Raw genomic sequence first — 12,826 nt, 5'->3', positions numbered from 1 at the left:
GGGTTAGGGGTTTGTTGGGGTTAGGGTTGGAGTTAGAATTGAGGGGTTTCCACTGGTTAGGTACATCAGGGGGTCTCCAAACGCGACATGGCGCCACCATTGGTTCCAGCCAATTTTGCGTTCAAAAAGTCAAACGGTGCTTCCTCCCTTCCGAGCTCTGTCGTGTGCTCAAACAGTGGTTTACCGCAACATATGGGCCATCAGCGTACTCAGGAAAAATTGCACAACAACCTTGGGTATTCTAATTTCTCCTGTTACCCTTGGGAAAATAAAAAATTGAGGGCTAAAAAATTATTTTTGTGGAAAAAAAAAATATTTTTTACTTTCACGGTTCTGTATTATAAGCATCTGTGAAGCGCATGGGGGTTCAAAGTGCTCACCACACATCTAGATAAGTTCCTTTGGGGGGTCTAGTTTCCAAAATGGGGTCACTTGTGGGGGAGCTCCAATGTTTAGGCACACAGGGGCTCTCCATACGCGACATGGTGTCCCCTAATGATTGGAGCTACTTTTCCATTCAAAAAGTGAAATGGCGCTTCTTCCCTTTCGAGCCCTGCCATGCGCCCAAACAGTGGTTTATGACCACATATGAGGTATTGGTGTAGTCAGGAGAAATTGCCCAACAAATTTTAGGATCCATTTTATCCTGTTGCCCATGTGAAAATGAAAAAATTGAGGCTAAAAGAAAATTTTTCTGAAAAAAAAAAAAAAAAAGTACTTTTTCTCACTATGCATATAGGTAAGTTCCTTGGGGGGTCTAGTTTCCAAAATGGGGTCACTTGTGGGGGAGCTCCAAATTTTAGGCACACGGGCTCTCCAAACGCGACAAGGTGTCCGCCTACGATTGGAGCTAATTTTCCATTCAAAAAGTCATATGGCGCTCCTTCCCTTCCGAGCCCTGCCGTGCGCCCAAACGGTAGTTTATGACCACATATGAGGTATCTGTGTACTCAGGAGAATTGCTCAACAAATTTTAGGATCCATTTTATCCTGTTGCCCATGTGAAAATGAAAAAAATTGATGCTAAAAGAACATTTTTGTTGGAACAATTAAAATATCCATTTTTTCCTTCCACGTTGCTTTAGTTCCTGTGAAGCACCTGAAGGGTTAATAATCTCCTTGAATGTAGTTTTGAGTAGCTTGATTGGTGCAGTTTCTAGAATGGTGTCACTTTTGGGTATTTTCTGCCATATAGACCCCTCAAAGTGACTTCAAATGTGAGGTGGTCCCTAAAAAAAAAATGGTTTTGTAAATTTTGTTGTGAAAATGAGAAATCGCTGGTCAACTTTTAACCCTTATAACTTCCTAACAAAAAAAAATTTTGTTTCCAAAATTGTGCATATGTAAAGTAGACATGTGGAAAATATTATGTATTAACTATTTTGTGTCACATAACTCTCTGGTTTAACAATAAAAATTCAAAATTGCGAAATTTTCAACATTTTCACCAAATTTTCAATTTTTTTTTACAAATAAACTCAAAAATTTTCGACTTACATTTACCACTAACATGAAACCCAATATGTCACGAAAAAACAATCAGAATCTCTAGGATCCATTGAAACGTTCCTGAGTTATTACCTCATAAAGGGACACTGGTCAGAATTGCAAAAAATGGCCAGGTCATTAAGGTCAAAATAGGCTGGGTCGTGAATGGGTTAATTGTAACTTTGAGAGAGAGAATATCATTAATAAAATCCAGAAAATTAAGTTGTATAAGTTATATAAATTTATTTGCATTTTGCAGTGAGAAATAAGTATTTGATCCCTCTGGCAAACAATACTTAATACTTGGTGGCAAAACCCTTGTTGGCAAGCACAGCAGTTGGATGTTTTTTGTAGTTAATAATGAGGTTTGCGCACATGTCAGGAGGAATTTTGGTCCACTCCTCTTTGCAGATCATCTCTAAATCATTAAGATTTTGAGGCTGTTGCTTGTCAACTCGGAGCTTCAACTCCCTCCATAAGTTGTCTATGGGATTAAGGTCTGGAGACTGGCTAGGCCACTCCATGACCTTAATGTGCTTCTTTTTGAGGCACTCCTTTGTTGCCTTGACTGTATGTTTTGGGTCATTGTCTTGCTGGAAGACCCAGCCACGACCCATTTTTAATGTCCTGGCGGCGGGAAGGAGGTTGTCACTCAGGATTTTATGGTACATGGCTCCATCCATTCTCCCATTGATGCGGTGAAGTAGTCCTGTGCCCTTAGCAGAGAAACACCCCCAAAACATAATTTTTCCACCTCCATGCTTGACAGTGGGGACAGTGTTCTTTGGGTCATAGGCAAGATTTCTATTCCGCCAAACATGGCGAATTGAGTTAATGCCAAAGATCTCAATTTTTGTCTCATCTGACCACAGCACCTTCTCCCAATCACTCACAGAACTATCCATGTGTTCATTGTCAAACTTCAGATGGGCCTGCACATGTGCCTTCTTGAGGAGGGGGACTGTGCAGGCACTGCAGGATTTTAAACTTTTACAGTGTAATGTGTTACCAATGGTTTTTTGGCAACTGTGGTCCCAGCTGCCTTGAGATTATTAACAAGATCCCCCCCCATGTAGTTTTAGGCTGATCTCTCATCTTCCTCATGATCAAGGATACCCCACGAGGTGAGATTTTGCATGGTGCCCCAGATCGATGTCGATTGACAGTCATTTTGTATTTCTTCCGTTTTCTTAATATTGCACCAACAGTTGTCTCCTTCTCACCCAGCACCTTAAGTATGATTTTGTAGCCAATTCTGTTATGAATGGGTCACCGAGGAGGATAGCAGGCCAGGCTAAGCCACAGAGGTTGGTAACTAAGCAGATGCAGACCCATGATCCTGTCCACACAACTAGCAGTAGCCGTGGAGCGTACCTACGATGATCCTAGACGCCTCAGCACAGCCGGAGAGCTTAACTAAGCCTAAAGCAAGAAAGAGGAAATCTAAACTGCCCCGGAGCAGACCTCAAAGGAATAGATAGCACCTAAACATATATTGTCGGTGAGACAAGATGAAAACACAAATGCAGGCAGAAAAATAGACTGAGCAAACGATGGGGCCCACACTGACTAGACAGGACAGGAAAGGAAAGACTGTCTGCAATCACGCAAAAAACCTGTGAAAAGTCCTACACGTCTGATGCTCAAAAACACTGAAGTCGAACGACTTCGCCCCCACTATATCAGCACTCTGGTATGTTCTGAAAGCAAAGCAAAATGACCAATATAAAAGGGGACAAAACAAACTAGCATGTGCAGTAACATATGGGCAGTGATTCAGCACAGCCCCAGCCGGCGCTAGCTGACCCGCACAAAGCAGAGATAGACAAAACCAGATCAAATGCAAACAGAATAGCAAATGAACCACTTAGCTGAACATGCAGGGAAAGAGCAGGAGACATCAGACCTCAAGAGGCACAGGAAGAAAATCACCAGCAGGGATAGAGGGAGTCGGCTGTCTTAAATCCCAATCAGAAACCCCAGATCTCCAGTCGTCTTCCTCATTATCAGGTGGCAAGCCTCTGTCAATCAGATCAGCTCCACTACCTCCAGTAACCACCAGAGGGAGCCCAGAAAGAGAACTCTCAATCTGACCATCTCCACTATCTTCAGTAATCACCAGAGGGAAGCTAGAAAGAGAATTCAGAACAGTACCCCCCCCCCCCCCCTTGAGGAGGGGTCACCGAACTCTCATCCACGCCACCAGGCCGGTCAGGATGGGCCCGGTGAAAAGCGCGAACCAATCTTTCGGGACCAAGGGGTGGATAAGTTGTCCCACTCTCAGGAAAAAGCCCTCCGGTTTTCCAACTGGCATAGGACCATTGGTCCCCGGTTTAAAGTGGGTGATATGTTTTGGTTGTCTTCAAAGAATATTCCTATGAAGGTTGTGTCTCCAAAATTCAAGCCAAGATTCATTGGACCTTATAAGATTTTGGAAATCATTAATCCCTTTTCTTTCCGTTTGGCTCTTCCAGTTACGTTTAAGATTCAGAACGTGTTCCATAAATCCTAGTTGAAGAAGTTTGTAGAGCCAGTAGTTCCCATGGCGGCGCCTCCTGACCCTGTATTGGTTAAAGGTAATTTGGAGTATGAGGTTGAGAAAATATTGGATTCTCGTATGGCTAGACAGAGACTCCAGTACCTGGTCAAATGGAAGGGTTATGGCCAGGAGCTCATAGGCTTTCATTGTGTGAAAAAGCCGGACGCGCCGGATCCGGCGTGTCCGGCTTTTTCGCCGGAAACAAAAAACGTTACAGTAGCCGTTTTTTCCAGACGCCGGATTGCGACACATTGCCGGATCCGGCGAAAACCGGATGAAACGCATGGCCATCCGGCGCAAATGCAAGTCGATGGGGGGGAAACCGGATCCGGCATTGCATTTCGCCGGATCCGTTTTTTATTAAAAGCGCCGGATCGCGCCTGACGGCGAAAACCTGATGTGTGAAAGAGGCCTTAATGGTTGGTAGGGAATCAAATTCTTATTTCTCACTGCAAAATGCAAATTTATATAATTTATACAATGTGATTTTCTGGATTTTATTTTTGATATTCTATCTCTCAATGTTAAAATTAACATACCCTTTAAATTATAGATTTTATAAAATTGTTCATTTGTCATTGGGAAAACTTACAAAATCAGCAAGGGATCAAATACTTATTCCCCCCCCACTGTAGTTCAAGAAGGGCTTGTGCCAGTAGTGGGCAACCCTCATTTAAATACTTAAAAGGAACCTGTCTTATCATTTTTAACATCTAAACTGTCCACAGTTCGTTGTTAGTTATGCAAGTTGCATCATTAACACTTTTTTTTCATTAAAAACAGCGCTGCAATGATGTGCATAAAGCACTTTGTATAGTTAAATTGTACCTGCTCATTTAGTGATAGGCTGTGCTTCATTTAGTTTAGTCACTGTTGTCACGGAATTTGAATGATGTTCACGGGGTTGCGCAGAAATCACGTGACTCCGTGTTGAAATTTCGTGCTTCCGCATTGTGTATCATGGAGCCACGCTTACGCAGTGTCGATCGATGAACCGTGCATGCGCCGTGACGAGCGGCCTCCCGCACATACACAATGAAGCTGCATGTAGTACACAGCTTCACTGATTCTGTGAAACTGGAGCCACTTGTCACGGCGCAAGCGCGGCTCCCCGATCGACACTGCGCAAACGCAGGATTTCAAAGCGGATTCAAATGACGTAGGTGCAACCCCGCTAACATGGTTCATATTTCGTAGTCGGCGACAACAGTGACTGAACAAAATTAAGCGCACTCCTATGACTAAATGAGCAGGTACGATCTAACTATATAAAGTGTTTTCTGCACAAGATTTCAGCACCATTTTTAATGGAAAAAACATGTTAGTGGTGCACATTGCATCACTAACAACGCACTGAGGACAGTGTAGATGCTACAAATGACATAACTGATTCCCATTAAAAGAATTTGGTCAATGAGTTATTTGCATAATGCGTGAATACTAATGTAATACTATGTTACTTTCCTATTTAGATGTTTGGAAACTGGACGTTTGGCACTTTGGTGTTTACAGTTATGGTTTTAACAGTTACAATGAAGGTGAGCTTCACAAACTGTACTTTTTTTTTCTATGACCGACCCCACTGAATTAAATTTCAAAGTTGAAATCTTCATAAAATGCTGAGTAACATTGAAAATCCTTTACTTATAATATACTTATGTTGACCATTCAAACTGAAGCTGAGGATATACAAATTAGTTGTTTGGGTTCTTTTTTTTTTTTGCAGTCTACATGTGTTTTATCTGTACTCCAAAGGATTACGGGGTGCTCACTCTAGAAATTCCTTATGAAATTGGTGCTCAGAAGAAAATTAGTCCAGAAAAGTCAGAAAAACTTCGGCACTCAAAATTGTTTTTATTATTTTTTTTCTCACAAAATGTCAGGCAGAGGCTTTTACAAAAGAAAATCAGGGCACATAAAACACAACCCTGTAAAAAAAAATATTCTTGAACATTCAGACACTTGCAACGTTTTGGCTAATCTAAGCCTTTGTCAAGCCTACATCTGCATGAGAATATAAAACACAGCATAAGATATATACGGTATACATAAGAAGCATTTCAATTATCACTAACCAAATATTTAGAGAAATCCATAAATATATTTTGATGTATTTTTATGCTGTGTTTTATATTCTCATGCAAATGTTTTTTTGTATGTGTGCAGTTTAATAGGGGTGAGGGGGACCATGCATACCAGGAAAGGGGGAGAGAGGGGTCCACGCATACCAGGAAAGGGGGGATTTGAGGACCACGCATACCAGAAAAGGGGGGTGAGAGGACCATGCATACCAGGAAAGGGGGGGGGGTGAGGGGACCACACATACCAGGATAGGGGGGTGAGGGGACCACACATACCAGGAAAGGGGGGTGAGAGGACCATGCATACCAGGACAGGGGGTGAGGGTACGATGCATACCAGGATAGGGGGGTTGAGGGGACCACACATACCATGATAGGGGGGTTGAGGGGACCACGCATACCATGATAGGGGGGTTGAGGGGACCATGCATACCAGGATAGGGGGGTAAGGGGACCATGCATACCAGGATAGGGGGGTGAGGGGACCACGCATACCAGGATAGGGGGGTGAGGGGGGCCACGCATACCAGGATAGGGGGGTGAGGGGGGCCACGCATACCAGGATAGGGGGGTGAGGGGACCACACATACCAGGATAGGGGGGTGAGGGAACCACACATACCAGGATAGGGGGGTGAGGGGACCATGCATACCAAGAAAGGGGGGGCGAAGGGACCACGCATACCAGGATAGGGGGGTGAGGGGACCACACACATCAGGATAGGGGGTTGAGGGGACCACACATACCAGGATAGGTGAGTGAGGGGTCCATGCATACCACGAAAGGGGAGTGAGAGGACCATGCATACCACGAAAGGGGAGTGAGGGGACCATGCATACCACGAAAGGGGAGTGAGGGGACCATGCATACCACGAAAGGGGAGTGAGGGGACCATGCAAAGGGGAGTGAGAGGACCATGCATACCACGAAAGGGGAGTGAGGGGACCATGCATACCACGAAAGGGGAGTGAGGGGACCATGCATACCACGAAAGGGGAGTGAGGGGACCATGCATACCACGAAAGGGGAGTGAGGGGACCATGCATACCACGAAAGGGGAGTGAGGGGACCATGCATACCACGAAAGGATGGTGAGGGGACCATGCATACCACGAAAGTGGAGTGAGGGGACAATGCATACCACGAAAGGGGAGTGAGGAGACCATGCATACCAGGATTGGGGGGGTAAGAAGACCATGCATACCAGGATAGGGGGGATGAGAGGACAATACATACCAGGATGGGGGGGTGAGAGGACCATGTATACCAGGATACGGGAGTGAGAGGACCATGCATACCAGGATGGGGGGGTGCGGGGACCATGCATACCAGGATTGGGGGGTGAGAGGACCATGCATACCAGGATGGGGGGGGTGAGAGGACCATGCATACCAGGATGGGGGGGGGGTGAGAGGACCATGTATATCAGGATATGGGAGTGAGAGGACCATGCATACCAGGATAGGGGGGTGAGGGGACCACGCATACCAGAATGAGGAATAGGGTGCCATGCTTACCAGGATAGGGATGAGAGGTGCCATGCACACCAGGATAGGAGGGGGGCAGCACATACCAGTATGGGAGACCATATACCAATAAAAAATGCTCGCCACCCGGGCATAGAACGGGTTCATAGTGTAATTTTAATCCTCCCAGGAGCTGATGGTTTTGAGTTATTAGAGGTGTGCCAGTGTGGCTCCTGTTACTGCTCACTATTCTGTGTGCAGTCACTGTAAGGACATCCTGGCACTTTAATTGACAGCTCACTCTGCACTGATGCGCTGCAGAGCGAGTGGTCCGAGTGCCAGGTGTGTTTATAGCCACCGCACATAGTATAGTGAGCAGTGACTGAAGCTGGTCCAGCAGCCTCTTGCTCAAAACCAGTGGCTCCTGGGAATTGTCAAATTAGTTTCCACCCAGTAGCCACTTTTTCAGTAAGCTGGCCGGACAACATTTAAACGCTAATAATCTGCAGTTTTACTCCATGTCTTTTAGGTTAATAGCGTCTGTGGACATGACAAGTTCCCTGTTAAGAACAACAGCGTTAAAACAGAATATTTACAACTCAGCTTCTCGTTATATGAAAGCCTAATATTAATGTGGAAACGCCAACAGATTGCTTTTGTTTTATTTACAGATGGCCCTAGAAACTCAGTTCTGGACCTGGATAAATCATTTTGTCACTTGGGGTTCCATTGCATTTTATTTAATCTTTTCACTGTTTTATGGTGGAATTATCTGGTAAGAGCAGAATCTTCCTTCAACTGCAAATGACATTTATTATTACACATATTACTTTGGCATATCACAGTGCAGTAATCCTGCTAGAAATATTTAATGTAAGCAGTAGGTCAACTATAGAAGGCAGACTTGATGGTCCAAAGTGTGACAATAGTAGCTGAAAAAACATTATTCAAAGGGTAACCATCGTTTTAATCTTTATTTCATAAATCAATAGCACACATGAAAATAAGAAACTGTGTAATATATCTTATCAGAGAAATCTACTTCTTTCTCTGCCAGAATGTATCAGTTATTATCAAATGTCTCTTTTGTGAGGTAAAATCTGTATTCAATGAGTACTTTCCCATTACTGAGAGAGAAGATGGCAGTGGCTAATGATAAGTCTATGTAGATGGAGAGGAGGCGCTCTGCCTGTAGCCTCCCGTATGCATAGACTCTTATCAGTAGCAACTGCCAGCCCCTCTCAGTTAATGGGAAAGTCCTCACTGAATACAGATTTTACCTCACATACATTCTGGCAGATAAAGAAGCATATTTCTCTGATAAGATATATTACACAGTTTCTTATTTTTCATGTGTACTATTGATTTATGAAATAAAAATTAAAACTGTTGTTTAACTTAAAAAGGTTTTCTGGTTTAGTAAATGAATTAGATGTCCTATGTAGAAATTTAGATTATAGATTGGGATTCCCTGCCCTCGTGTTTTGGTAAGACTGTCTCACAATTGAGGACCTGTCCTCTCCAGAATAACACAGTCGAGCCATTCCTTGAATGGACTCTGTGTAATGCTGACTTTTCCTTGTGCACTGTAGACTAGAAGTCTCATAGAGGTATTTCATAAAGGGACTTTCAAGCATATACATTGTAGTATGACTAAAACAAGAATGTACACTAAATTGTAGTTGTACTAAACTCCCAATTTTGTGCACGTTCCTGGTAATCTGTTTATCACCCATACTTGATGTCTATGAGACCTCAAACAAGTGCAGTACTGCTGACCACCAAATTACATCTGCAGGGGTATCACATCATGGTGGCAGACCTCAATGGCTGTCTCCTAAGTGTTTGCTTGGGGACAGCATAGAATTACTACAGTTCACATATGGTTAGCATATACAGTCATATGTTAAAGTTTGGGCACCCCTATTAATGTTAACCTTTTTTCTTTATAACAATTTTGGTTTTTGCAACAGCTATTTCAGTTTCATATATCTAATAACTGATGGACTCCGTTATATTTCTGGATTCAAATGAGGTTTATTGTACTAATAGAAAATGTGCAATTTGCATTTAAAGAAAATTTGACCGGTGCAAAAGTATGGGCGCCTCAACATAATAGTGACGTTAATATTTCGTAGATCCTCCTTTTGCAAAAATAACAGCCTCTAGTCGCTTCCTGTAGCTATTTATGAGTTCCTGGATGAAGGTATTTGTGACCATTCCTGTTTACAAAACAATTCCAGTTCAGTTAAGTTTGATGGTCGCCGAGCATGGACAGCCCGCTTCAAATCATCCCACAGATGTTCAATGATATTCAGGTCTGGGGACTGGGATGGCCATTCCAGAACATTGTAATTGTTCCTCTGCATGAATGCCTGAGTAGATTTGGAGCGGTGTTTTGGATCATTGTCTTGCTGAAATATCCATCCCCTGCGTAACTTCAACTTCGTCACTGATTCTTGCACATTATTGTCAAGAATCTGCTGATACTGAGTTGAATCCATGTGACCCTCAACTTTAACAAGATTCCCGATGCCGGCATTGGCCACACAGCCCCAAAGCATGATGGAACTTCCACCAAATTTTACTGTGGGTAGCAAGTGTTTTTCTTGGAATGCTGTGTATTTTAGCCTCCATGCATAACGCCTTTTTATATGACCAAACAACTCAATCTTTGTTTCATCAGTCCACAGGATCTTCTTCCAAAATGTAACTGGCTTGTCCAAATGTGCTTTTGCATACCTCAGGCGACTCTGTTTGGGGCGTGCTTGCAGAAACGGCTTCTTTCGCTTCACTCTCCCATACAGCTTCTCCTTGTGCAAAGTGCGCTGTATTGTTGACCGATGCACAGTGACACCATCTGCAGCAAGATGATGCTGCAGGTCTTTGGAGGTGGTCTGTGGATTGTCCTTGACTGTTCTCACCATTCTTCTTCTCTGCCTTTCTGATATTTTTCTTGGCCTGCCACTTCTGGGCTTAACAAGAACTGTGCCTGTGTTCTTCCATTTCCTTACTATGTTCCTCACAGTGGAAACTGACAGGTTAAATCTCTGAGACAACTTTTTGTATCCTTCCCCTGAAAAGCTATGTTGAATAATCTTTGTTTTCAGATCATTTGAAAGTTGTTTTGAGGAGCCCATGATGCCACTCTTCATAGGAGAATCAAATAGGAGAACTACTTGCAAGTGGCCACCTTAAATACCTTTTCTCATGATTTGATACACCTGGCTATGAAGTTCAAAGCTCAATGAGGTTACAAAACCAATTTATTGCTTCAGGAAGTCTGTAAAAAGTAGTTAGGAGTGTTCAAATCAAGAAAATGAAAAGGGTGCCCATACTTTTGCACCGGTCAAATTTTGTTTAAATGCAGATTGCACATTTTCTGTTATTACAATAAACCTCATTTGAATCCAGAATTATAACTGAGTCCATCAGTTATTAGATATATGAAACTGAAATAGCTGTTGCAAAAACCAAAATTGTTATAAAGAAAAAAGGTTAACATTAATAGGGGTGCCCAAACTTTAACATATGACTGTAATTCAATTTTAGCCGTACGTTTTAGTAGTAGTAAAACTAAGTTTAGTGTTCCAAATAATCTTTTAGACAATTTCTAGATCAGTTGTGTTTTGTAGGGTTATGCCCCTATTTACAATGTGTTCGTGGTTCGTTCAGCTTTTAGAATATAATGTTTCACTCTTTGCCGCATTCTTCCATTTTAGAATCCTTTTTAGGAAAGCCATCTTTACTCTGCATTCTTAGCACCATAGCTTAGGGGTTAAGTGTTGCTATATAGTGTGCGCTCTTAGAAGCCAATCACTTAGGCTACGTCCGCACGGTCAGTAATCGGCAGCGCTTTGGATGCAGCACGTGTCCGCTGTGTCCAAAGTGCTGCCGGCTTTTGAACGCAGGTGATTCCGCATGTGTTCATTGAGCCGTGCAGAATCACCGTGTCCAATACATTGTATGGGTGAAATTTATCTTGCAGAGATTCGCGTCTCCACAAGCTAAATATGTATATATAAAGACTTGGCACACACTGTATATGATTTCCAGTGAAAAGGTAGTTTTTAATATACAGTACATACAGTATAGATGTTTCGGTCACATTGACCTTCATCACAGTACTATGTATTGTACTGCTGTCATTTACATAATGCTCAAAAGAAGAACAGCCAAAAGATATGTGGTCGCCCCGGGAGTAGGTACAGAAAGCACTGCTGTGCAAAGTTGGTCCGGTCAGTGTGCAGCATATGGGGCAATGACACGGCATTCACCACCGGTCAGAAGCGCTTCTGACCCGCGGTGGATGCTGTGTCATTGCCCGCTATGCTGCACACTGACTGGACCGACTTTGCACAGCAGTGCTTTCTGTCCCTACTACCGGGGCGACCACATATCTTTTGGCTGTTCTTCTTTTGAGCATTATGTAAATGACAGCAGTACAATACATAGTACTGTGATGAAGGTCAATGTGACCGAAACATCTATACTGTATGTACTGTATATTAAAAACTACCTTTTCACTGGAAATCATATACAGTGTGTGCCAAGTCTATATATACATATGACTACGGACTAGGATTCTACTTGTTGCACCACCACTTTAGCTGTGCTAAACAGTTTTGTGTTATCCACAAGATAAATAGACATACTGCTGTCTGGAAAGACGCACTGCACGTCTATCTCCACAGGTAAGCTGCGGGTGTCGGAGCATGTATAGTGGAATTGGGATTTTATGAAATCCCATCAACTATGCTGTAAGATCTGGCCGCTGTGGGTTGGACACTGCAGATGTACGCAGCGCCCATCCCTCAGCGTTAACTGACCGTGGGAACACACCCTTATTGTTTGTGAGTTCCTCTGTGACCTAATAATGTTCTGTAGTGTAACTTCTATCATATATCACGTTATATATTGCGGATCACTGTATAAATTTGCATAGCATTTCAGTTCAGCAGTTTGTTGGATGTTAGAAAGTTAGGTTTTTAATAGTAGCCTGTAATATGTACCCTTTTTTCTCTCCACAGGCCATTTTTACACACCCAAGACATGTACTTTGTATTTGTCCAGCTGCTTTCTAGTGGGTCTGCATGGTTTGCCATTATCATCATCACCGCAGCATGTTTGTTTCTTGACGTCCTAAAGAACGTGATCTTTAGACACCTTTATCCTACAAGTACAGAGAAGGCACAGGTATCGGGAGCTGTACATGGCCATCAGACATTTTTTTCAGAAAGGTTTTATTAATG

At 43.0% G+C, this 12,826-nt stretch overlaps 1 protein-coding gene across 6 annotated transcripts in view; it reads left to right on the top strand.

The window, feature by feature from the left end:
- ATP11B (ATPase phospholipid transporting 11B (putative)) overlaps positions 1-12,826 on the top strand; it is a 198,816-nt gene that overhangs the window by 164,220 nt on the left and 21,770 nt on the right. For all 6 annotated transcript variants that reach the window (XM_073578764.1, XM_073578767.1, XM_073578763.1 and 3 more), the window contains exons 26-28: positions 5,500-5,565; positions 8,246-8,349; positions 12,605-12,770. In XM_073578764.1, the coding sequence (XP_073434865.1) occupies positions 5,500-5,565; positions 8,246-8,349; positions 12,605-12,770 (336 nt within the window). The remainder of the gene's footprint in view (positions 1-5,499; positions 5,566-8,245; positions 8,350-12,604; positions 12,771-12,826) is intronic.

This window comes from Dendrobates tinctorius, unplaced genomic scaffold, assembly GCF_039654945.1.
Source record: "Dendrobates tinctorius isolate UK_male_01 unplaced genomic scaffold, ASM3965494v1 ptg000060l, whole genome shotgun sequence".
Classification (NCBI taxonomy): Eukaryota; Metazoa; Chordata; class Amphibia; order Anura; family Dendrobatidae; genus Dendrobates; species Dendrobates tinctorius.
This window is presented reverse-complemented; position numbering and strand designations above follow the sequence as displayed.